Source organism: Dipodomys merriami, unplaced genomic scaffold (assembly GCF_024711535.1).
Source record: "Dipodomys merriami isolate MVZ:Mamm:240054 unplaced genomic scaffold, mDipMer1.0.p SCAF_2, whole genome shotgun sequence".
Taxonomy (NCBI): Eukaryota; Metazoa; Chordata; class Mammalia; order Rodentia; family Heteromyidae; genus Dipodomys; species Dipodomys merriami.
Genome location: NW_027203381.1, coordinates 83,872,199 through 83,899,544, shown reverse-complemented (window position 1 = coordinate 83,899,544; position 27,346 = coordinate 83,872,199). Strand labels below are relative to the sequence as shown.

Sequence of the window (27,346 nt, the reverse complement as noted above, 5' to 3'; positions counted from 1 at the left end):
CAGACCAAATGCTTTCTACTGATCCATATAATCTGGAACCACTCGATTAAGTACTTGCTTTTTACTACGGCAAGAACACATTATTTATAAAATGACTCATTTTCTACAGCATTATTTTCCAAACCCTATTCTCATGTTTTATGTACCAGTGCTAAGGAACTGCATGTTGATGCTCTAACAGAACTTCAAACCTTTATCCTTGTTACTTTATCTTCCTATGGACTACTTGATATTTTTTGATTCATCTTTCAAATTTTAGCTTAGACCGCACCTTTTCTTTGGAGACTTTCTTATGTTGCTACTCATCATGAGTGCTTCATTATCTCTCTGTTTTCTTATTTCAGTTATCACGCTACTTTTTATTTAGTTATCTCTATTTCTCAAACCTCAAAATAGTGAACTCCTTTCTCCAGTTTTTAGCTTGGGTCTTAAAATTTAGTAATGGGATGAAAAGGCACACTTCCTCAGCTTAGATAATATAGTGTCATTCCTAATTTTACCTTAGCTACTTAAATTAAGGAATGTCAAATAAATGTTCTTTGAAAATACAAATCATTGTTAATTATTATATATATAATGAGAGAGATTGGTAGCCTTTATTTTTAATAAAAATCCCTTAATATATTTCCAAGTCAGGTCTGACTTCAACATTTTTGGACCATTTCTATTTGAAGATAACTAATGATTAATTGTATTTGCAGTATGTACTTTACAAAAGACTTAAACAATACAAAGTCAATGAAGGAAGTAGTTTGTCCTAGAGTATCTGCTTATAACACCTGTCCAGTAAACATTGTTTAAAAGAACATGATTACTCTGTAATTGTGGTTCTCAAAGTATGACCTGACTCACCAGTAGTATCCACATCCCCTGGAGCTTGTTAGAAATATGAATTCTTAGGATCCACTCCAGACCTATATAATCAGAGAAGTCTTAGAATAGAGCCTAGCAATCTATGTTTTAAGCATCTCTTAACGAATTCCATCCACATTGAAGCTTCAGAATTACTGCCCTTTTGCATAATATAGATTAATAACTATCTTGATTCTTCCTGATTTCAACTATAGTACAAGAAATTTTATAATGACTTTAGTACACATTTTGGATTTCTTCTTACATTTCCAGGAAACATCACTGAGTCATATTTTAGCCTTAGAAGATACTTACCAATCCTAATATTTTCTGAGATTCGATAATCACATATGCATTAGGAAGTTTAATCTGGAATCCATATGCTGCAAGTGTTAGGGAAAGATTAAAAAGCGAAAGACTGGACCGTAGGACAAAGTGGCCATAGGGAAGTAACATTGAAAAATCTGAGCTTTGTTGGAGTCCTGAAGACCTTGAACAATGATGAAGCAAAGTGCTTAGGAATGAGGATTCCAAATGGATTTTGATGATTTAAGCCCAGAGGAATTTACTCATATTGTTATAACATTTCACTTGACCCAGCAGCTTGGTATTTACAGGATTAAAGATGTGTAGTGTAGTACTTTCAAGTAATCATGGAAATATTTATTTTGATTATTTACAATAGACACTTCCACTTATAAAGAACACTTAATGGACTGTATTAGCTTTATTTTATCTGTTTTATGGCAAGAATTATCACATTATTAGCTGTCTAAAAGCACTTTTTAAAGAGAAAGAGCTACCATGCATGGATTTTGTGTGTGTATTGTTAGTTTTAAGACCTACTAACCCCAAAATAAGTTTATTCATTTAGCAATTAGATGAGTTATATTAGATGAGTTTTTTGTTTTTTATTGTTTTGTTTCCTGGTCGTGGGGCTTGAACTCTGGGTCTGGGTACTGATCCTCAGCTCTTCAGCTCCCAGTTGAGCCACAGCGCCACTTCTGGTTTTGTGACTGATTTATTGGAGCCAAGAATCTCATGGACTTTCCTGCCCGGGCTGGCTTTGAACCGTGATCCTCAGATCTCAGCCTCCTGAGTAGCTAGGATTACAGGCGTGAGCCACTGTTGCCCAGCTGAAAGAGAATTTTTGCCCTCAGAAGGCTCTCACTGTTCAGTGAGTGACAAAAATGTAAGCAATTACAGCACAGTGTAATATATGCTGTAATGTAGATAGCAAAGTTGTTACAGAAACTGAGCCAGGATATTCATCAGTTAATGATTTTTTTCTTTTTAATTTTTAGGTACAAAACCAAAACTGATTGTTAAAGCAACATTGTTCAAGATGTGTTAACCACTTGGCTTTTGTTTTTGTTGGTGATAGGTTCAGCTTCTTGGGGCCGATGGCCTAGAGCAAGATGTTGGTGAGACTGAAGATGATGAATCCCCAGAACAGCGTGCCAGGAGACCAATGAATGCATTTCTTTTATTTTGCAAACGCCATCGCTCCCTTGTCCGTCAAGAACACCCTAGGCTTGATAACCGAGGTGCTACCAAGATACTAGCTGATTGGTGGGCTGTTCTCGATCCAAAGGAAAAACAGAAATATACAGACATGGCTAAGGAGGTAGGTTACAAGGATAAGGAGTAATGATGATTGTGAGTAAACACTTCTGTAATTCCCACTCTATCAAATATAGAGGACTTATTGAAAGTCTAGAAGTTGCATCCTGAATCTCAGGTACTAAGTGGAAATATAAGAGCTTTCTTTGTTCATGTCGTTCCATTTCTACCTTAGAAATGCATGCTGGTAAAGATTCCCAAGAGTCATATTTATTACCAAGTTTTTCTACTTGTCTGTATTCCTACTGGTATAAAGGATTGATTTATTGATTTATTGTGGATAGTTTACTATGAATAGTGATATATTTATTGATCGATAATTTTTAAGTTTTTTAGGAACTCACTTTCTGCTGTCAGACAATGCCCATGATGATAATTGGGTATTATTCTAATGGTTGTCATTAGAAAGAGTTGTCGTCTGGCGCTAAGTATCTTTGTGATCTAGATAAGTCCATCATTGGGTATTAGCTTCTTTTTTAATGTTGTTAGAATAAAGAAAGTGGACAAAGATCTATATGTCCCTCAGTTTTAACAATTATTAATAGAAGTATTTCAACTTGTTGCTGTTGATAGTAGTACATCCTGAATATGAAAATCTAATGAATGAATGGCAATAGAACAAGCTATATTTTTCTGTACATGCATGTAAACACTGTATAGGCAGTAGTTAGCAAGAAACATTTTCATATAGGAAGGCTATTCAAAGTGGTAGAACTTTCAGTAATACTAAAATGATAGTAGTTCCTAAGTTTCTTCTAATGTTAGATATGGTGCTATTTCTTTTCCCCTCCCTCCCTCCCTCCCTCCCTCCCTCTCTCCCTTCCTTCCTTCCTTCCTTCCTTCCTTCCTTCCTTCCTTCCTTCCTTCCTTCCTTCCTTCCTTCCTTCCTTCCTTCCTTCCTTCCTTTGCCAGTCCTAGGGCTTGAACTCAGGGCCTAGGCACTGTCCCTGAGCTCTCTTAATCAAGGCAAGCACTCTACCACATTCCCAGCCCCTGGTGCTATTTCTAAATTAATCTAGAATTATTGTAAGAACATTGAACATTTAAATGTATTGTGATTGGATTTAGTGGAAGTAGGGATAAGCAAAGCTGTTATGATTGTGGTTTAACCTGACAAGAATAATTCAAATGTCTTTTTTTTGGAGTTGTTCATGAAAAATTCCACCACTTAAACATTTAGTGAACTTGGGGGGTAGGGGGTTGACAAGAGGACCTAGCAGGGATAAAATTCAATTTCAAATTCATTTCAAGAAAATTTACTAGATACCTTAGTAGTAGAAAAAAATAATACTTCCCTTGTTGTGGTTTTATTGAATTGTTTAATAAGGTAACAGTAGTTGGGTAACAATAATTTCTTACAAGATGTTCAGGGAAATTTGAATCCAGAGTAAGCAATTAGTATAATTGTGTGTAATTAATGATCACACAAGGCTTTAGGAATTGATTACTGTTAAAGATAGAATTTTAACTATGTAGGGCATCTGGAAAATTTAAAATCAATTTCAGCAACTTGCAGCAATAGTTTCAGTAGATTTCCACTAACATAACACTAATTAACAATAAAACTTTCTCATTAAATAGCCTTATATCCTTTCATAATCATGCTTACATGATAAATATCTGAAACCTCACAGGGAGCTGCATAAACTTCCTATAATTAAGCTCTTGAGTTTGTTTGTGGATTATTTTTTGGTAACAGCAGCATATTCACAGTATATTATTTGCCTTCGCTTAAATACAGCTAATTTACAACCCAATAGGTGGCCACTTTTAAGAGGAAGAAGTATTATTTTTGCACAAGAAATCCCTCACTAATTAATTAGGTTCACAATGTTTGTCATTGTGTGGTGTTATAATGAAATTGTTAATATGGTCCCCTACAACCTAAATGTGAAAACCATAATGTCCTACAGTTTAGCTTGTCTCATTTATAGTTGCTCTTATGAAAGGTCCTCTTATTTCTAGTTCCTTTTGAAAGATTAAGGTACTTTCAAAATTATTATACAATTGGGTCTCTAGTCATGATTCTTACTGGCTTCAACTTATTTACTGTATGTTTTCACAGTTCTATTAGTGTACATGTAACTGGGCTGGTGCCTTTGTGTTAATATGCAGGCTTACTTAAAATGTCAGTTTAGGCACCAATACTACTTAAGTGGTAGTTGGTAGTGATAGAAGGCCACTACCAACTACTACTGTTTTAAAACAATACTTTAGTCACTGGTGGCTCACACATATATCTTAACTATTAAGAAGACTAAGATCTTGTGGGCCATGGTTTGAAGCCAGATGAAGCAGAAAAGTTTGAGATTCCATCTTCTAAAACACTAGCAAAAAACTGAGCTGGAGGGGTTGTTCAAATGGCACAGTGCCAGCTTAGCAAAATGCAAAGCAAGCAAGTATGAGGCTCTGAATTCAAATGCTAGTACCTACCTACAGAAAAAAACAAAAATCTCTGTTGTAGATACATAATCTTTTTAGTTTTTTTAAGCTCCAAGATTTAAATATTATTTAAATATTCTTATAGTGCATATGTGAACGTGATTACATGTGTTTGCCATTGTCATAGCAGTGAGAAATACAACCATGCATCACTTAATGACAAGATGCATTTTGAACCCTTGTATTTAGGCAGTTTAATCCTTGTACAAGCATTGTTAGTGTGTTTATATAAGACATTTACATTACCATTAGGAATATAATCTTAGTGGAACACTATTGCATATGTGCTATGTAGTTAGTTGACCAAAATATTGTTATGCAATTTATCTTTTTTTTTTTTTTTTTGGGTTTTCAAAGAAGATACTTTGATAGCAAGAATGATAATATAACTCCGTGGAAGTTTTTTTTTTTTTTTTTTTTTTAATGAAAATACCTTCTTGATATTTCTGTTCCTCCTAGTTATCTTACATTTATGGATTTGGTAAGATGAGGTCCCAATCTACAATTGGACATTTTCGTGAGTTACTATATTAATTTGCATTGTTGTAAAACAAAATTGGTTGAGTGAGGGTTTCAGGTTCTCCCATAGACGTTATCTAAGCAATGATATACAAGTAATCTAAAACATACTATCCTGAGGATTTAACCCAAGTTGCTTTCTTAACTTACAAAATATGACATAGCAACGTTTTGGTTGTTTACAGGTTCTAATTTTTAAATGTGTTTACAGGTTCTAATTTTTAAATTGCAGAAGCAATTTTCCTTTTCCTTTCAACATATGTGTGTGATGTATGTACAGATGATATAAATGTAAGAATACAAAACTCTTGATTTGTGCTTAGGATATTACTGGAACCTTCCACTTGTTAGTTAAACTAATGATTGCAATTAATGTGTTGACACTGAATTTGATTCATCACACATATTAACCTTCAGCAGAAAGAGTTAGTATAAAGAGGGTGAGAGCATCTGCAAAGTTTAACAATCCCAGTGAACTTTAAGAAATCATTCTTCTCTTTGATCAGTGGCATGAGGCCGAATGCATGCATTTATGTAAAGTCAAAAGAAGACTCTAAATAGTATCTTATATAGTCATATGGTCATTGAATTGGAGCTAAGGACATTATTTCTGTTGGACTTTGTGCCTTTTATTATGTGTCTTTATCCTATTTTCTTTAGATAAGTGAGAGATAAGTGGTCTTGGGTAAAATATATAATGAATGGTAATGCTAAAATGTCATGTCTTGTGGGAACAGTGCTTCTATAGAAGGAGGGTAGAAAAGGCTTTACAAAGTCCTTGGTTTTGGTATAGGATTGAGAGGTTAAAAATAGATGTAGGAAAATGAAATCACTTTGGGAAGTAGGAAGTGATTTTTTTTACCTAGTTTGTGTGGGTGAGTCGACAGGAGATGGTAATATAAATATAAATATGACAATCATCACAAGAAGTCAAGCTGAAATCTAGTATGATTAGTTGAATGTCAATAGAACTGCTATGGAATTAAATGTAATAGAAAATAGTAGGTAAACCATATTAGCTCTTGATGTTAGTATCTGTTGTCAATATGCAAGGATATATTACCATCATTACAAAACTGGTGGGGTTTTTGTGTATGTGTGTTGTTGGTTTTATTTTGTTTTATTTTGTTATCCATCCTAGGCTTGAACTTTGGACGTTGGCACTATTCCTAAGCTTTTTTTGTTCAGGGGCTATCGCTCTACCACTTAGGCCACAGCTCTCTCTACTTCTTGCTTTTTTGGTAGTGGTAGTTTATTGGAGTTTATTGTGGAGTTTATAGTGGAGTTTATTGGAGTCTCAAAGGCTTTCGATTTGTGTTCTTCAGATCTCTGCCTCCAAAGTATCCAGGATTACAGGTGTAAGTCATTGGCCCCAGATACAAAACTTCATGGTGTTTTAAATGATTAGTTCTGCCTGAACATTAATTTAGGGAAAAATCAACTTATTTTTTATCGAGATTTGTGTAAGGTATTTTTATTCCCTTGTTTGGGTTTTATTTAAAATGAACTCTACTCCAAAGAAGTTATAGCCACATTTCTCATGAGTTATAAAATCTAAAGACTTTTTCTTATCTCTTTTGTATTATGCCTCCAGAATTTGTGTTCTCAAAGCATGCTCTAGAACTTTGCTATCTAGTATGGCTCTGTCATCCACCATCCTTGTGAAGTAGATGCTAAACATGATTACTAAATAGATGAAACTTTAGTGCTCCTTTAAAAATCACTTTTTAAAAAATATATTTTCCCTTAAAACTTTCTTACACACTTCTCTATTAAAAGTATTCAGATATCTTTAAACATTTGAAAACATAAAGTTCAACCTATTATTATTTATTATTTATTTTTATAGTCTATAATTTGGTGAGATCTTTAATATCCAATTGATCTCTGTTTAACAATGATTCTCAGATACTTTGTTCTTCTGAATTTCCACTTAGTAATTTTTCCATGGGATTTTCTTTTGGGTACACTATCAATTATGAGTTTTCTTGGTTACACCTAATCAAAGAACTTACTGTATGTGATTTTCTGACTGTGGTATAATAGGGACCTCCCCACTTTGAACAGAAGTGAGTAATAAAACCATATATAGACTACCTTTTTCCTTGTTTCTTAGACTATTTCCTTTCTTACGTTCTAGATATTAGGTCTTATATTCTTTCTAATTGTATCTAAGAAAATATTGAGGATTGAGAACATGTCTCAGCAGCACAAATCTTAGGTCTGGTCCCAGTTTTAAGTCTGATTCTCAGCACAATAAATGAAATTGATTGCAATAAAATAATATTCCTATGTTTATTTTTAATGCTAATAAACTTAAATGTCAATTTGTCATTGTCAATGTTCTTATTGAATACTTAATATTCAAAGCAGTCACATGACTTGATATTCTCTAAAAGCTATTCTACAAATCAGAACACTGAATCCTAGAAATGTTGACATTTCTAAACAACCTAAACCCAAAAATAAAGCTTGGATTCTCATACTTAACTTCCTTTCTTTGAGATGTTTTGGATTCCCATAATTTAAAATGGCAGTCAAGATGCCTGCCTTCATGTGGTTTTAAGATGCAAATAAAAAACACATATATTCAAGCATTATAGCTTTTGATACTCTATACAAATGTTAGCTTTAGAGTTATATTTTATGAGCAGTTTTATGTATGCTATTTGATACATCTCTTGCAATAATTCACTGTTTTTATTATGAACTGTTGAAATACAAAATCAAACTATATATATATATATATTTTTTTTGTCCAGTTTGGCAGGTATTATACACCGATTAGTAGCCTCTAGTCAGACATAGTGCAATTAAGTGGTCAACTGGTTTTGAAATATTAGTCTATTTGCTAATTATTTAGCAAACACAAACATTTAAATGTTCAGGCAAATAAATTTATACGGACTATAGGAAACCACTATCACTGATAAGTAATAAGTTGAGAATTTAATCTGAACTGTACATCTTGTGGGTGGACATGGAAGGGAAAAACTGGGAGAGAGCGAGGGAAGGAGAGACATGATTCAAAAAGAATTGTACTCATTACCTGACTCATATAACTGTAACCTTCCTGCATATCACCTCTACAATAAAAATAATTAAAAAAATAAACTAAGTGTCATACTTATGTTAGTGTTCAGCTGCAGATGTTAGATGTAAAATTTATTGAAGGATCCAATACCTAAATATCATATTTTTTCACAGTAAGTCCTTATGAGCTTGAAAATTGAACTCATTAAAGGGGATGTGAATAAATGTGAATACTTGAAAAATGTACACATTTTTGTTATAAACTAATTTGTAAGGAAAAATGTTTAACCTTTAAAGAGATTATTAAGTCTAAATAAACATGTTTTTAAGAAAACTTGAAGATCTCAGAACTCCAATTAGTCAGTATAGGAACTAGACTAATTGTATTAGTCTATGAATTAGACCAATTAGTCAATATTTTATGTTTTACCTTTGTATGTATTTTCAGAAAGGATCTTTGGCAGATAACTTTTAGTCCCTCCAAAATGATATTACTTGAACCCTTAAAAGAAGTAATAATAGGAAGTGGCGTTGTAGCTCAAGTGGTAGAGTGCTAGCCTTGAGCTGAAGAGCTGAGGGACAGCATTCAGGCCTGGAGTTCAAGCCTCACGACCAACCAAAAAAAAAAAAAGTAATAATAAAAATAATATTAACATTTTAAACAAATTCTTGATTTTAGTTCTTTATTTTTTAATTTTAATTTTAATTTTTTTTTTTTTGGTTCGGTCATGGGGCCTGAACTCTGGGCCTGGGCGCTGTCCCTCAGCTCAAGGCTAGCGCTCTACCACTTGAGCCACAGAGCCACTTCTGGCTTTTTTCTTTTTGCTTATGTGGTGCTGAGGAATCGAACCCAGGGCCTCAGGCATGCAAGGCAAGCGCTCTACCACTGAGCCATCTTCTCAGCCCTTAAATTTAATTCTTGATCAAAACAAATTTTGATTTTATAAAGCAAATAAGAACTTAGTAACCTGACTTTTCTCCTAATTACCTAAATTACTCTGTTAAATTGTACCTTAAAAGGTACATATACAAACAAACTCTGAGTGTGTGTGTGTGAGTGTGTGTGTGTGAGTGTGTGTGTGTGTGTGAGTGTGTGTGTGTGTGTGTGTGTGTGTGTGTGTGTGTGTGTGTGTGTGTGTGTATGAAAACACTATGACTGCCACATGGTTTCCTGGTCACACCAATCAAGTTTGCTTCCTCAACTTTATCATTCTAACTAGAGTAGCTTTACTATAAAAGTTTCAAGCTAATAACTTAATATATTTTTATTCAGTTAAAACCATAAACTTAATTTGGTATTATGTGAAGCAGTGTAATTAATTTTCTTCATATTAAAAACAGACAGCAAGAATAGCTCATACCAGAGAGTGCATTGAGTTGTATTGTCCTAATGATACTTTTTAAATTTCAATGAAGAAAAGTCCCCAAACCAGGGAAGTTAAGATTAGTGTCACTTTTTAAAACTCTTTGTTTCTTCTTCCTTCCTTTAATGTTATTCTGCATGTCAATGGGAATGAGTGTCTCATACACTCACTATGCTAGGGTTTTTTTTTTTAACCCCTGTAGCATTTATTGTAGTTATAACTTGTTTTGAAAAATCAGGTACCTGTGAGTTGTGGCTTATGAATATAACTGTAGCTACTCAAGAAGCTAAGAGTGGAAGGATTGTGATTTGAGGTCAGTCCAGGCAGAAAAGTTTATGAGAACCTATTTTGAAAATAACCAGCCAGAACAAGTCTAGATATGGATCAAGAGGTAGAGCACCAGTCTAGCAAGCATAAGTACTTCCAAAACAAACATGGTTTCCTGTGCAATCTTTTACAGTTCTTTTAGATTTTTCTTTTCTGGTAATACTTCACATACCTAGACTAGGCATCTGTCCTGGTTATACAGACATCCTCATTGACATTTCTTTTACTCCATATAGAAGATCTATACTGTAATAATAGCTAGAAATATGAGGACTTTCATCGTCAGGTAAAAATAACTATTTGGAGAATACCTTTTATTTATTAAGGTGTTTTGTAGATCAGATTCCATTTACGTAAATGATCTGGAAAAGCATGAGACCTTATTTTAATAGCTTAACATAACACATTATAATATCATTGTCAAAATCAAAAGGAGAAATAATACTATGACAAAGAGTATGTATTTAATGATAGTAGAATCAGTAACAGAATTGCTAGTTTATTATTGATGTTAAAGAAAATGAGAGTGGTGGGTCAGAGCAGAGTCTTAGGAGAAGGGAGCGAGCATCACTAAGTGCCTTGTATTAGGAATTACATCTGTTATCCAGCAAGCCAGATGCTTGCTGGAAGAAATTGGAGGACAAGAGGCAAATTTTCATTTCACTGAAAGAATTTTGAAATCTAGAATTGAAAACCAGTCTACTCATCTGTAAGAGTCTTTCACTGAAATCTTAGGACCAGTAGCCTATAATGGCTGTTCTGGAGGATAAAGGAGTTTCTCATCCCTCCTGCAGCATCAAAAAAATATCAAAATCTCATGGATTATTTAGGGATAGGTAGAGTGTATCTCTTGGCCATTTAATCCTGTGATGATAGATTTTTCCCCACCTGGTTGACCTGTTTGGTAATAATTTCACTTGGTTATTTACTTCAGACTATATACAAAATGTCCCTACATTGCTCCCTTATCCAGCCTTCTTGTATTCTCTTTCCTAATAATCTCACTCAACAGATGATCAAGACTTTCTATTGATTCTTAGAGCTGATTCAGAGCAAGTGATTAATGAGAGGTACCTCGTTCCAAGGACAAATAGTCATCTTCACTCCTGTCTCTGCATCACTTAGTGCACATACACTGGTTTTACTTGTATTTATGACATTCCTATCTATGCTTTAATACCTTCAGGATAAACACTATTGTTTCCTCTGTCTCCTAAATTCATAAAGCCTTCTGTTCAATACATTACTGGATTTGGGGGCCTGTAGTATAGCTTTCTGGCATAGTTGTATGAGAACTAAGAATCAATCCTCAATGTAAGTTAATAAATGAAAAACCCATTATTTGTATACTGACAGAACAAGTATTATAGTATTGAATATTTCTATTAAAAATATGAAAAATTGGGAAAGATAAGAGAGAATGGTGAAAGAGTAACATTGATCAAGATGCATTATACTTATAAACCCTACTATCCCTTCCCTCTCATCTCCTCATCTACACCCCCACATGCCTCCCACCTCCCCCCAGCCCCGCCTAAATTGTAAAGTTGTTTTTTCGACATAGTGTCTTGTATATCTCATTGTTGCAGTGGGTCAATCTGTATCCCTATTTAAACATTTTGTTTTTTCCCTTCCCCTCCCCAAATTATACCAACATCAAATACAGTGAAAAGTTATGCCATGAGGGAGGGACATATAAAAGAACAAAAAAAACCACATTGGTACCTTATAAATATATCAGAAACAATAGCAAGGAAGAAAAAAACCACTGTGTCCCTATCTTGGGGTTCATTTCGCTTAACATCATCTTACCCGAGCTTTTCTGCTTGTCCCAGACATATACTGGTTATTGCAAATAAGGGAAACCATGGGACCTATGTTTCTTTGGACCTGGCTTACTTCACTTCATATAATTTTCTCCAAGTCTTTCTATTTCCTGGAAATTCTTTTATGGTAATTCTTTTGTTACTTAAAGACGATAAAATATAATTAAAAAAGAATCTGAACAATGAATATTGTGATAAGATGCCAGATGATTATTCTGTATAGTAAATTCCTAGTTCCATGTTCCAGGTTTCTTTCTTGCTTTCTGTTATTCTATTCATAGGTAAAAACCTTTTTGGCACTCATGCCTAAATCAGGGCAAGACTTATAGACCATATACATACATACATGTATATATATGTATGTATGTATATAGACCATATATACATATATATATGGTTTATAAGTATTATATTTACACATATATACTGTATAGTTAATTGTAGATTGTAAGTATTAGGAGTGGAGAGCTCTGTATTTTATCATGTTTCTTGTCCCCAATGACTAGTAAGAGGCCATCATTTAGCCAGTATTCACAAAGTATTGGCAGTGAAGGTGGATGGAATATAGATGACAGAGAAATGATTGTGGTGTGGTAACTGTCACTGCTTTATGTTGTCTTCAGCACAACAAGCTTTCTGTTATGAATTAGTGTAAGCTGGCATTTATTAGTATCTTCAACTACATTTAAAAATATTTGATGCTGACAATAATTCGTCAGGATGAAGTTATTAGCATTTTCATTATATTTACTGTTTTTTACAAAACAAATTACTAGCTGATTCTTAGCAAACACTGACATCTTACTAGGAATAGACATATCTAACATGAAGATGAAGAAGAGAGGAGGGCAGGTATGGAACAAAGAAATGAGTACTAGTGACACCATCTAGCATCTTTTGCAGTTGGGATTTGCTTCATTACAAACTGAACTGCAATGAAGATAATTTTATTTCTCATGACAAATACCTTAATAAATGTATTTGAAAGGCTTGTCACTTTGTAGAGTAGTGACCTTTGTCCAAATGAGTGTTTGTCTGACAAACCTAGTCCATATGCCTTTTATTTGGGCAGAGTAATGATGTATGTGTCTGCTATTTCATTCTCACCTCTGCCTTCCATTTGTCACTTTCCACCTCCAGACAGCAGGCAAGGCTATTTGTCTGCCTCAACTGAATATGTACATCCCCCATGCAGATGAATGCGATGTGGTGATGTATCTCATGTCACATTGATGCTTCCAAACACATCCTGGTATACAGTGCTAAATTCTAGTTTGGCTTTGGCCCCACGGCCCATGTTTATTATTTTGTAAGACAATTGGGTCTACATGTTAGACTTTTGTATGCTTATCTCTTGTTGGTGTATAAACACATAAATTTCCATCTTGCAGGTATTTATTCAGAAAATTTGAGCATAGATAACTTTGGAATATGAGACATTGCATCTTTACCTACATTACAGCTTTTATTTATATGATTTATAATGAAATCATGGGGGAAAGTTTATGTAGATTACATATTCTTTCCTTACACAAAGGTTAAAGGACATTATTTTTCCTCTGGGACTAAATTGAAAGGTATTTGCAGCTTATAATAAATGTCATACGCTGACCATTTTAGAAGATAAACCTGTGAGGTTGAACAATTATGTTAATAAAATATACAGTAGTAACAGTTGAATACATGGAAAATTCATCTTTATCAGCTAATATTACTAGACAGTGGACAATAAATATCAATAATACATTTCACTTAATACTATCATAAAAAGAGAGAGGTAGTAGAGTTAGGAGAGAGGATAACAGAAGAAAGCCAAAGAAAATGAAGCAGATAGAAAGATGTTGGCAGTGAAGGTGGAGACTTTCAAGAAAAACTGAGTTTGTGATGGATTCATAGCAACATAACACATCATAGCTTTTAGAGCTTGTTCATGCATTTGATCATATGTGCCCTTTTACCAAAATAGACCTACTTATGACCCTTCCATACCTCTCTTAGACATGTGTTATAAGGAATGTAAATCAATGAAATCAGCTAAGATAGATGAAGAAAAATATGGGATGAAAGATAGATAGATAGATAGATAGATAGATAGATAGATAGATAGATAGATAGATAGATAGATAGATAGATAGGTAGGTAGATAGATAGATAGATAGATAGATAGATAGATAGATAGATAGATAGATAGATAGATAGATAGATAGATATCAGACAGACACATGCCATGGAGTACTAGTTAGCCATTAAAAAAATTGTACCATGTGCCAAGGCTTATGCCTTTACTTTCTAGCTCCTAGGAGGAGGATGAGATCTGAGGATTTGGTTTCAACCACAGTTTAGGTAGGGAAGTCTGTGATCCTCTTATCTCCAATTAACCACCAGAAAGCTGGAAATTCAGCTGTGCCTCAAGTGATAGAACAATACCTTTAAGCAAAAAAGCTCAGGGACAGTGCCCAGACCCTGAGTTCAAGCCCCAGGATTAGCATCACCACCACCACCAAAAAAAAAAAAATAATAATAAAGAGAGTGGGGATAGGGGAAGGAAAGAAAGGAAAGGAAAAGAAGGAAGGAAGGAACGAATGAACAAATGAATGAGAGAGAAAGTTATTTGTAGGAGAATGGTTGGATATGGAAATAAATAAAATAAGCTTAAAAGCCAAATACCAAATATTTTTTGCTCATTTGTGAAATCTAGATCTAGAATGATGATAATGATAGAATAAGAATGTAATAGGGAGGACTATCTGGAGGAACCATCTTATCAATGGGAAGAGGGATGGAGGATGAGAAGATTGAACTCTGTCAAATTAAAGCATGTATGTACGCATGTTTGTATGTGTCTGTCTGTCCATGTATGTGAAGACAACCTAATGAGATTCACAGAAGACTGAAAGCTGATGAAGTGAGCTGGTATTACAGGACAGTAATAGAGGAGTGAACTTAATCAAAGTACACTTTTTGCGTTTATAGTATTACAGTGAAACTCCTTTACACTATTAATATCTCAATTTGAAAATAAAGTTTACATCAGCAGGTATAGTTATAGGTATTAGAACTGAGTCCAGAATTGTTAAACAATGACAACTGGCTGAAGTAGAGTTATATTTTGAACTTAGATCATTAGACTGCATCTGGTACTCCTCTCTTGACAAAGCCCTTTCTTCAGATACTAGAAAAGTCTGAGACTGCTGAAATTCATTTTTCTGAGGAAAGCCATAAAAACCACTAAAAATATTTTCCCCATCATCAATGAGTGGGGAACAGAGTAAAGGCTATTAGAATATTTTAATCTATGTTAATTAAAATGTTCTGTTTTTTTTAATTTGTAGTATAAAGATGCATTTATGAAAGCAAATCCTGGCTACAAATGGTGTCCTACCACAAACAAGCCTGTGAAATCACCAACACCCACTGTCAATCCACGAAAGAAACTTTGGGCCTTTCCACCTGACTCTTCAAGAGATCTGCCAAGTCCCAAGAAAGCGAAGACTGAAGAAATGCCTCAGCTTAACTTTGGAATGGCTGGTGAGTTTAGAGACTGTTTTTATCTATTTTTTATAGGACAAAACATATGGTTAGTGAATATTTCTTAACAAATACCAAAAGCTGAGTGGAGAGAAATTTATGATCTACATGAAGCATTGACATGTTTTAAACCCAGGTCATCAGACCCTTTTCAGATAACCAAATGTGGGGTTTTTTGTGCCCACTTTGTTTCCTGCATCCCTTCTCCTAGTTGTATGTGTGTGTGTGTGCGTGTGTGCGTGTGTGTGTGCGCGTGCGCGTGTGTACGTGTATATATGCATGCATGCCATTTCTGGGACTTGGATTCAGAACCTTTCCCTCTTGATTAGGTTTTTCATTCATGTCTGTTATTCTACTACTTGAGCCACACCTCTATTCTCTACTTTTTACTGGCTAATTGGAAATAAGTCTTTCCTATTTGTATACCCAGGCTGGCTTCATACTTCAGTCCTCAGATCGTAACCTGAGTAGCTCGGATGACAGGGGTGAGCCAATAGTGCCTGGCTTCCCATTATACTCTCCATCTTGGCTCCTTTATCTCATAATTGAATATGAGATTGGAGCATTACATATAAAGGATAGATGTATGGATCTATAAATGTATTAAAGTAAAGGAGATAGAGACTAGATAGCAATGTTAGCTTGTCAAGAGCTTAGGAAATTTAATATTAACAAAGCAGAAAAGTTCCTAGTAAGTACTGCTTATCACAAAATTTAAAAAGCCATAATGAATTGTCTGAGTAACTGAACAACTATTGCAAATCTTAGATGGATCTGATGACTATCTCCTATCATCTCCTGTCCTATTACTATATGGGCTGAGCGGATTTCAAACGAAGCATAGTTCTATTTGCTCTAATACTTAGGAGGTCAGGAATACTAACTACAGTGTTGATAAGAATGAAATAAAATACATCTATTTACCTTGAAAATGTTTCTTACCTTTCCTGTTTCCGTGTGGTATGCAAACAGTAATATGTAGGATGTAATTGGGAAATAGAGTTGAAGTGTAAGCAGTGAAGTTCATGTTGAGCCATAGGAATCCAGTTCCATTTATCAAGCAACTTTTCTTCAACATCAGAATCCTGAACCATATATGATATTGAAAAATTGGAAAACAAAGTTGAGCAATACTATAATGACACCATAAGAAAAAACTGTCTAGTAGACTAACAAGACATTGTAGTTCAATGGATGATTCATAGTATAAAAAAGTATATGTAAATGCTAAAAAAAAAGTCTTAACTGATAAAAATTGGAGCTCACTGTAATAATAACATTCTTGGGAAATAGGGTTTTCAGGTGACTATTCCATAATATAATTCTAACTGAACTCCCAAAACAATGTTTCTATATGTCCCAGAAGAACTACAACATACATAGATAGATATCTTTCTTGTTTTAGCTGTCATTCTGTACATGTAGCTTCAAACACTTATTATAAGTCCTGGTCAGCCCTCTGGGCTTCCCAGGTTGTACGATTGTTGTATTTTTCCAAGACATTTTATTATCGGGACCAACAATGAAAACATCTATGACGGGCATCTAACCTTAATTCCTAGATCACTGTCTAGCATGCATTGCTTTCCTCTGAATTCTAAATCTAGGTTAGTATGTGTAGGGCTTTATTGTTTATATACAATTGACCAAAAATTACAGGTAAACTACAGAACCTATGTAGAAGTGTGTTTTGTAGTCTTCTTCATAGTACTTATTCATCTGCCTTTTTTCCTACAAAATGGAAGTCAAACCTGGGCTTCAAACAAAGTATTTATTTCTAGGTCAGCTTTTTAAAATCTTTTTTAAAGCAAAGAGTAGGACACAAGAAAAACATTTTCTGACATTTATCTCAATAATGACTTGTGCCATGTGTTAGAAATATATAATCAAGACATTCTTTATGTAGCGTGTGTATAGTAATATTACTCAGATATTCTCTCTCTTTCCAACAAGATGAAAGTGAACTAAATTGCCTTTAATTATAACCTACCATTTAGTTCTCAGACTCTGGGGAATACTAAAAGGGGTTTTAAAGAGCAATTTTAAGTTTTTCTCACCATAAATATTTGTTTTGTTGTGTTTGCTCAAATAGTCCTTGTCACTCCATATTTTACAATTTAGAATAATCCCAAAGTTGTCAAATGTAGTTTTGAAAAGTAATTTTGAAAAGATGTATAGAAGAAATGTACTCATTACCTTACTCATGTAACTGTAACCCCTCTGTATAGCATCTTTACAATAAAATAATAAAAAAAGAAAAGGTGCATAGAATTGAAGACACCAACTTGCTCAATAAATGGAAAGTATTCTATTTATATGAATTTATAATCTTATATAATGTACAAATGATATGAAAGTTGTTTTCTTGGCATGTCTTCCAGTATCAGTACAGAGAACTTCTTAAAAAGTCACATTTGGTATATAACTTCAATTATCATGTAATCATGTTCATATTTGACTTTGTAATTTGAGCTACATATTTTTATCTTTAGAACGCCAGTCCTCCTAGTCTCTAGGATGACAGCTGCAAAAGTGTTTCCTCTCAAAGTACCAGGGGGAGCATTGCTTTCTACTAAATTCATTTTTCCTTCTCATTTTTATTTTTAATTAGGCTTAAGTATCTATTTCAGTAGGCACAATAGTTCTTAAAGTTAGTGCTTAAATAACATTGAAATCTTGAAACAAAACTCAAGAGGTCTGTTTTTATCAAGCCAGCCAGTACTTAATAGTGTATTCTATGTGTGTTTTCCATGTGGCTGTCTACCACCATTGAGCTATTTCTTTTTCTTTTTCTTTCCTTTTCTCTTTATTTTCTTTTCTTTTGCTGGTCCTGGGGCTAGTGCTCTATCATTTAGGCCACAGCACTACTTCATGCTTTTTCTGAGTAATTTATTGGAGATAAGTGTCTCATAAACTTTCCTGACCTGGCTTTGAACCATTATCCTCTGATCTCAGCCTACTGAGTAGCTAGGGTTACAGGCATGAACTACCAGCACTGGCCCATTGAGCTATTTCTTGAACAGCTCTTCATTTGCTGAAATGCTTTTTCCTTTAGTAACTTCCTAAACTCTTTTTCCCCCCTCACTATTTCCTTTTTTTATTGTTTACTTTTTTGACTTGTCTTTTCTAAAAAAAAGTTATATGTAGGATTTGATCAGAGTCATTTCAGGAGTTCTTAAAACATGCTGTGTACTTGTGTATACCTTTAGCAAAAAGAAAAATAATTGAACATTTTCAGAGAATATTATGACTGGTCCTCATTTGCATTTGTAGGATAATTCCTAAAATATGCCTTTATGGAGGACCTATGTATACATGAAGAGACACTGAATTAGGCATTTTCACATACGTTCTGTGGTTTAAAAAAAGGTGCTATATTAGAAAACTGGTGGGATAACAGGTTCGGTATGGTGGCACATGCCTGTAAACCCAGCATTCTGAGTCTGGGCTGTATAGAAAACTGTAGAGGAATGACAAAGATCAGTGAGGGCTGGAAATAAGTAAGAAAAAGGGAGACAGAGAGACCAGAGAAAGTAGGGAGAGAGAAAAGATGGAAGGAATAAAGGTAAGGAGGGAGGAAGAGGAAGGGATGAGAGCGAAAGACTAGGCTCATTAAAAAGTACTAACACACATATACTAGTTTACTATTAAATAAAGAGTTTTGGATATTTTCCATGAAAGTTACACATGTTATGACAGATTTTTGTCTCTGAATATTCCTTTTTGATTTCGTGTAGTTAGATGTACATCATACTTTTAAGTTGATGAATTATTTTCTTATTTAGATCCTACCCAAATGGGAGGGCTGAGCATGCTGCTGTTAGCTGGAGAACATGCTCTTGGAACACCAGAGGTAAGCTATACTTTTCTCTCCATTTTGCTCATACTGGGGGTGTCAGAAGCCAGGCATCTTTATTCTGGTGACATCATTTCTGTTACTTACAGCTTATCAACAAACTTTAGCTGTAATTATTCTCATTAAGACCTAGCAGCATATGGTGTTGAGGGTAGCAAGTGTAAACAGGTCCAAATACACACAAACAATGTTCACTCAACTGTTCCCTGCTTTTTAGGGTATTTTAATCTAAACTTGCTAGTGGAAAGATGGCAGGGAGAATATGAAACTGTCAGCTTCTCTAGTATGTGAATAATTCTGGACTCCTACTTTACAAATCTGGCACTACAGATTTCTAGGATTCTTTTTTAATTGTTAAAAGGAAAAAAAGACTTAGGGCCTCTGGTTGATGATCTCGTTATTGCTTTTGTTATAAAAATATTTAAGTATACTTTTGTTTTTGATGGACAGGTAGTGGCAATTAACCACACATAATTTGTGTAAATTGTGAGGATGCTATACTAATTACATTTGAAGTTGATTTGATGTCGAAGCTATTTATATCATATGAGGTGTTTATTTTATATGTAATTTGTATCTAGGACCTACAGTTGCTGACTGTATCTTCAGTTTTACTTAACTTTTGATTGTGTTGAGTTTGATATTTAAAAACATAAACAAATTTGCTAGTAATTTACATTGCATTGGCCTTTAACTGAAAACAGCATAATAATCTCACTTGTGTATTTACAGATTTATTACTCAGCATATTTGTGCTTTCTAACATAGTAGTAACATTGTCTGGCATTATTTTACTTCCAATTACAAGGCGCTGCTTAATGGCGCATCAGACTTCCACTTGGGTCTAGAACCAAATATGTTCCGTAGCACGTTAGAATGAATAATAATGTATACTTTCCCTATAGTCTGATTCATAGGATTTTCAGGAATGCATTGCATTGTGAAAGTATTATCTATTATAACAGATAGATAAGATGGATTCTGCTACATATACCTCCCACATAACTGGGATTACAAGCATATCACTCCAGACCTGGCTTATGTGTTGAACTCCTTGTCTTTCCAAACTCTGCCTCCCACGTAACTAGACTTCCAGGCAAGCACCATCTTGGCAAAGCTCCTCAATTTCTATACAGAATGTTACTCCAAAGATGTAGACATGTTAATACAACTTTAGGACATTGCCTGAATTGGCAATGTTCATCTGAACATAAGACAAATACAATAAATATATACTTACATTTTCCTAAGAAAACTAACAGACTAATAAGATGAGATGCAGAATTTGGAGAAGTTACGGTGAATTTGTTGGTTTTATAAGGCTTGACCAGTAAAAGTGACATTTGGTAAATACTGTGCCACAGAAAAGTTTTAAATGACCTTTAAAATGCTGCAATAGAGTCCTTATTCTGAAATATTCTTAAAAGGAAGAGGCTTTCTTTCCTTTGTTCACTGACCAGAGACCTAACCACATAGGAAAAATCTGTAGGAGACTTAAGGTTCTTTTTTCTTTTTATATGAAAAATACAATATAGGTAACAGAATTTGTTAAACAATGCAGAGGGTTTTTTGGTGTGTTTTTAATATGAAAATGGTAAGATCCTAGGTTAAAAGTTTCTTTGGCCTGTACTGTTTCCTTAGTTCTACCAGATGCAGTTTGTTTGGCGTTTGTTAGGGAGAAATATTGAGATATAATGACAACTGAAGTTTTCTCTTTTTTTCTCCCCTCTGTCTTCTAATAATTTTCAACCTGCCATAATAGATTTATGATGAACATTCTTATGTGCCACTGCTACTGAGCCAACCAGCAGGGCTTTAATGGCCAAATTTATGATTAGCTTTGAGTTGGTTTAAAAAAAAGGGGGAAAGGAATGAATTTTAATTTATAACTTTTTTGGCTTTTTAAAATTTTCACATAAATAATCCACCTATTCATGGTACATAAAATGCTTAAAATATTAGGGATAAATGTTTTAAATGATTTGTTTTTATTGTACTTATTGATTGGAGAAAAATCAATGTATTGAGTTAGACTGACAGGAAGGAGTAGTTTCTCTCTGAGACTGGCAGAGTAGCTTTTTCTCTGCTGGAACTCCATGCAGTACAGGCAAAAATGTCATATTAGGAACTGACTCTGTCTTCGTGAAAGAAATGGAAAGCTTCCATTGAATAGGAGATCACAGCAAGTTATTTAAGCCAGAAATCAAATGAACTTTAATCTTTAAAATGTAAGAGGGGGCGGGCAGACAAAAGGCTCACAGAGAGCTGCAGAGAGTATCAGCCAGTCTCAATAGAATTCCCAGAGGTAGAACTGTATATGTATTTTGTTGTTTTCAAATTTTGAAAGAACTGAAAATTTAAAAATCAGGAGATACACAAATGTGATGTTCCCAACAATCTTTGGGTAAGAACTGAAAAGGAAGCATTTAGCATTAAATCCTTCTATTTCATATGAAGAAGTTGTTAAAAGATGAAAATACAGTAAGTGGAAGTGTTTGGTCTAGAATTACTAAAAGTAATCTCCAGGATTAATGATCTTCTATTACATTTGTCAGTCATTTTAATAAAAATGTAATGCTAAATTAAAATTTAAAACTCAAAACTCAGATTATTAAGCACATAATGTACAGGACAGTTTGGGTCAATCCTAGCTGTAATCTTGCTATTTATTCCTAATTGAGCAATAGGAAGTCAGGAGGAAGGGTGATTGAGAAAAATGGAAAATAAATATATATAGGTTATACTGTGGGGGAGGGACATACAAAGCAACACAGAAATCATAGTTTTAAATAGGGATACAGGTGGACCCATTACAATAATGAGATGTACAAGACATTATGTTGAAAAACGAACTTTACAGTGCTCGCTTCGGCAGCACATATACTAAAATTGGAATGATACAGAGAAGATTAGCATGGCCCCTGCGCAAGGAAAAACGAACTTTACAACTTTGGCTGGGGGGCGGGGAGCAGGGCAGAGGGGCAGGGGGCAGGGGGGTGCAGGTTAGGGGGAGAGATGGGAAGGGATGGGAAGGGGAAACAAAGGAGGAGGCAACAATGCTTGATAAGAAATGTACTTGCCCATGTAATTGTAACCCCTCTGTACGGTATTTTCACAATAAAAAAAATGAATGCACCTGTTCTGTTGAATGACTGAAGTAAAAATATCCAAGTGTATTGATAATGCTCTTGACCTAGATAGAGTATGAGACTGAGGAATGCCTGGTTCCTTATGTAGAAAGCACATTGTTTTATCAAGCATCTTTTGGCTTTGCCTTCCATGCTGTGAAATAAGCTAATAATAATAACCTGCTTGCCTATAACTCCCAAGACTACTAGAAAGATTAATTAAATAAAACATGTAAGGTATTTTTAACTCTCCTGAAAAAAATTCTTTTAAGTATGTATTACTACCATAAATCATTCTAAGCATATTATACTTAGCTTGAAAGTGCAAACTACATTGGGCATTACTCCCGTAATCTGTAATAGGTTTGCATAACATGCTTGCAGCCTGCATATTGTAATATACTGGACCAGCAATGTGCATGCATATGTGTCATGATCACATACAGTTGCTTGGCCACAGAAACCTTGAACAAATTTACACTATTCTCTTCATCACCAGGTGCTCAAGACGGGAACAACTGAATATCTAGGAGAAATAAATGAATTTAGAATGTACAATCTTGGCTGAATTAGCATAAGAGTTAATGCAAAAGGTGCTAGGACCTGGCTGCACACTATCTTTAAGAGCCTATAGAGGAAGGTCATGCTACATAAGTATTGAACTGTACAAATGTGATTGAAATTTGAAAGCTATATATATTTTTTTTGGGGGGGGAGGGAGTCCAGTCGTGGAGCCTGAACTCTGGGCCTGGGCACTGTCCCTCAGCTCTTCAGTTCAAGGCTAGTGCTCTACCACTTGAGCCACAGCGCCACTTCTGGCTTTTATTTTTTCTGCTTATGTGGTGCTGAGGAATCGAACCCAGGGCCTCATGCATGCAAGGCAAGCGCTCTACCACTGAGCCACCTTCCCAGCCCTATATTTTGTTTTTTAAGTTTGTCGCATCAGTCCTTCACCATCAATAGGAAGCCCTTAGATTCCTTTTCTTCCTAACCCTTTATAGACCTTCTTACCAGAATTAGACATTCTAACACATTTTCTTTAGTTTAATGTTTTATTATAGTCTTGTGTGTTGTAAAAATTTTTCATCATATACTATTGAAACAACTTTGGATTGGAAACAGTGATAATATTTAAACTGTGCATTTGCTTTCAGAATACTTAACTACTGCAGGTAACTTTTCCTGAGCCCTGCTTCCATCCAGCGTGTTGTTCTGAGACACATTACAAAGAGTAACTTTGATTCCTCAACAGTCCTATGTGTTGTCTTGTGTGCCTTATTGAATCACTTAACTGAGGAAACAGAGACAACAAAGTACAACAGCTACACTGTGGTGTAGCTATAAATTAGCAAAACTTAGGTTAGAATCCAGGAGAACTAGCCAGTTGATTTGTAGCATACAAGGACCTTTATGATTCATTACTAATCCACCTATCCATTTTCATCTCTGGCCACTTCTCTGATATCCTTTGCAGGACCCTTAGTGAAGCTAATAACAACCAGAGGAGGACCATTTCCTGAGTGCTTTCAGGGCTGAGCAAAATGGTGTGCTAAGACCTTTACATCTATTAATTCTTGTCATCCTCCCAAGAACCCTATGGTGTTGGTTTATCACTGCCCTCATTCTCCACAGTCATAGGATGAGGAAATCACACTGGAAAGTCTGCCCACATATTTTACACTAAATGATGATAGAAGTAAAATCTGAGATACATAGATAACAGTTGACCACACTAGTATTTGTTTATAATTATATCCACGTTTTAAATACTTTATTTTGGATTAAAATAAATTCTGATTCAGATAAAATTGATGCAGGTTTTTACCTTTGTTGTCATGGGGCTGGTATGATTGAATTAGTTTGAGCTATGCCTCTCTTGGGTCACTGTATGAATGTATACCCATCAAAGCTGTTTAGCTCATTTTGTGAGGAAATATACAGTAAAGTAGGAAAAGTAGGTACCGGTTTCCCCCTTTCATGTGACTGTTTGTTGCCCCCTTTAGCTAGAACTGCCCCCCTCCCCCACAAGCCAAAGAGCCCAGCTATTTGCTCTTCAGCCATGGGACTCATATCCTTTGGTGCAGGCTCCTTTCCCCGGCCTGGTTGACAATCATAGATTCTACATGAGTTCTGACTGCACTGATGAGTTTGCATGAGCTCTTTCTCTCTCTTTCTCTCCTTCTGTCTTTCTCTCTCTTTCTCTCTCTCTCTCAGATGAAGGGGAAGGGAAAGGGACAGCAAGAGCTCTGGGGTAGGGAGAACAAGAGGATAAAAGGGGCATTCTTCCTGAGAGAGGAAGGTCATCAGTGCTACTGTCATTATTGAGAGAATGTTTAGATGCACTATTGTCATTCCATTCTCTTCTTACCATGTCTTCAAAGGCAGAAAGAGGACAGAGTAATTTTGCTTTCCACTTTATCAAATGAAGAAACTTGAGGGAAAAAGGTACTGTCAGTCATTTTAACTGTCACATAGGCTATCTGTAAAACTAGCCTGTCTGGATTCCCAACCACACAGATTGTACTGACAAGAAACGTTTACCCATTGAGTAAAATTAGTAGTCTGTTAGTCTGGATACCCTGAGTAAAACCAGTGGTTTTCCTTTCATCTGGATGACTCAACACATTCTAATCTGGGAGCACTCAAGTCTGTGGTGCTGTTTGGTTGTGCTCTCCACAGTAGCCCACTTAACCTCCTCAGGTGTAGTATACAAGAGTGTCAGGTAGCCAGGTGCAGTACTTCAGAATTCAGGCCCTCCTTTAACTCTCAGATGGAATCTTCTATCCTATATCCCAGTCTTCTACCCTGAACCACCTCTTTTCATGAAAAACACTCCCTGCACCCCAGCAAGCTGGTTTCCTTTTGTTACCTTCCCTATTTAAGCTTTGGCTTACTGTAGAGTCACTGGCATTGTCTGACCCTACTCCCTCTGTTCTGACAATCCTTCCAGAAAATTACTGAAAACTGACAAATACTCTGATTTAATTGGAACCCAGATGTCTATTGCTTTATTTCCTTTACCTCCTAATTGGTCTGCCTCTAGTTGCTCCCCAGCCAAGGTCATCCTGCACACCACTGACATAATTATCTAACTGCATATCTCTCAACATGATGTGTCTTTAACTAATAACCTTGGCTGGTTCCTCATTTCTTCTAGCCTAATTTTCAGACTTCTTCACGTAGAATCCCGATTTCTGTTGGTCTGACTCATTTCTTACTACATTCCTATGGCATCTTGATCTTGACCCACTCTGGAGAAGTTGTGTTTCTCAAAACCACAGGGCATATACATATATGTGCCTCCATATTTCTACACTTCCCTCCCACACTTTTTGTGAGAGAAATTCTGGCTTGCCTTCTTGGTGGATCTCAGATGTTACCTTACCTTCTTCACCCACAGCATGATGTCTCTTTCCTGTTTACTTCAAAGTCCTTCTAACACCTAGTCTAGCTTGAATTGCGAGCAGCCTAAGGGTCTAACATACTGTTTGGGAATGTATACAAGATAGATCTAGAGCTTAAACTCTTGAAAATCCTTATATCAGGTAAATAGGTGTTGAGTAAGTGAGTGGAAAGTGAAGGTTTGAATTAGCAAGATTAGGACTACATAGCTAGAATGCACACATGCTCCTTATGTTGACTGTGTGTCCACAACAGTACCAACTAGTATGTGGCTGTGTTCTGCCATATATCATAGAAGTAGACCCTTAATAATTCCCAGCTTTGCAAGCCAATTATAGTATACAACAAGCTTGATCTTTTTTGTGTTACAAGGCTGAATCACCTTTCTATGTCTATGATTTTCATTATGTAAACTGCTCCTATTACTTTGTCATAAATCTACTAATCATTTCGTTTCTTTTCTTCTCTTTGGTTATTGGGAACTGGGTAAATAGAGGACTGAATTTAAGTTCAATGTGTGGTTAAATCTTTTCTTTTTTGGGTATATAGCATCACCTAGTGGTATAATGGATTATTTCACAGACTGTTTCTAGGAACAGTGTCTTCGGGCTTTTTCTCTTCCTTTATTTAACATTACTTATTTAGTGTCTTTTCTTTTTGCTGCATTAATGATTGTGTATTCTATTATATTTAAGAAGTAAACTGGCTCTACAATGAAAACATGTTGAATGGTGTTTAGACATAAAAGCATGCCTCACCTAATAAAAATAAGTAATTGTGTTTTAGACACAAACAATAGGTGACGGCACAGCACATTGTATTTTATACATTTCACAAGGTCTGGGAATCTGACTAATGATATTACTCAACTCAGAGGCTTTTATAGGAAGTATTCTCTCCCTATCATATAGATTCATATATGTCCTTACCAATGTATGCAAAAATATACATACCTTTATTATTTGCTTTATTTATCAAGCACAGAAGAATGAATTCCACATGTATATATATTTGCCATGTCATTGAACCATTTCACATTTTAAAATTGTGGATATCACAGCATCTCTATTTCTTCTTTAATGCAGATGTATAATCATCCTTACCTTAACAGCTTTAGAATCATAATCATGCTTAACTTGAAAAGACATGTTTTGTGGAATTATTCCTTCCAATGAAGGAATTACTAATACTTTGTGGCTACTAATTTCAGGATTTGTTGACTTTCACTGTGGAGCATTTGATAAGTCCTTACTAGGGACATTTGACATAACACACCAAACAGTTAAGTGACAATAAGAGTCTAGATCTCCTCGAGAAGCAAACTAATGAAAGGTTTTGCACCTTCTCTATATGCTTATCAGTGGGAGAGGGTAGCTATTACTCTTTAAAAATCCAAAGGTGACTAATAACATTTAAAATACTTGTTCCTGCTCAGTGGCCTGTGAC

The 27,346-nt window shown here is 35.1% G+C and overlaps 1 protein-coding gene and 1 pseudogene across 21 annotated transcripts in view; both read left to right on the top strand.

Annotated features, from left to right (window-relative positions):
* Bbx (BBX high mobility group box domain containing) overlaps window positions 1-27,346 on the top strand; it is a 224,649-nt gene that overhangs the window by 138,561 nt on the left and 58,742 nt on the right. For all 21 annotated transcript variants that reach the window (XM_070030304.1, XM_070030325.1, XM_070030312.1 and 18 more), the window contains 3 exons: window positions 2,237-2,479; window positions 15,319-15,514; window positions 19,300-19,367. In XM_070030304.1, the coding sequence (XP_069886405.1) occupies window positions 2,237-2,479; window positions 15,319-15,514; window positions 19,300-19,367 (507 nt within the window). The remainder of the gene's footprint in view (window positions 1-2,236; window positions 2,480-15,318; window positions 15,515-19,299; window positions 19,368-27,346) is intronic.
* Window positions 22,230-22,322, top strand: LOC138832638 (U6 spliceosomal RNA; annotated as a pseudogene).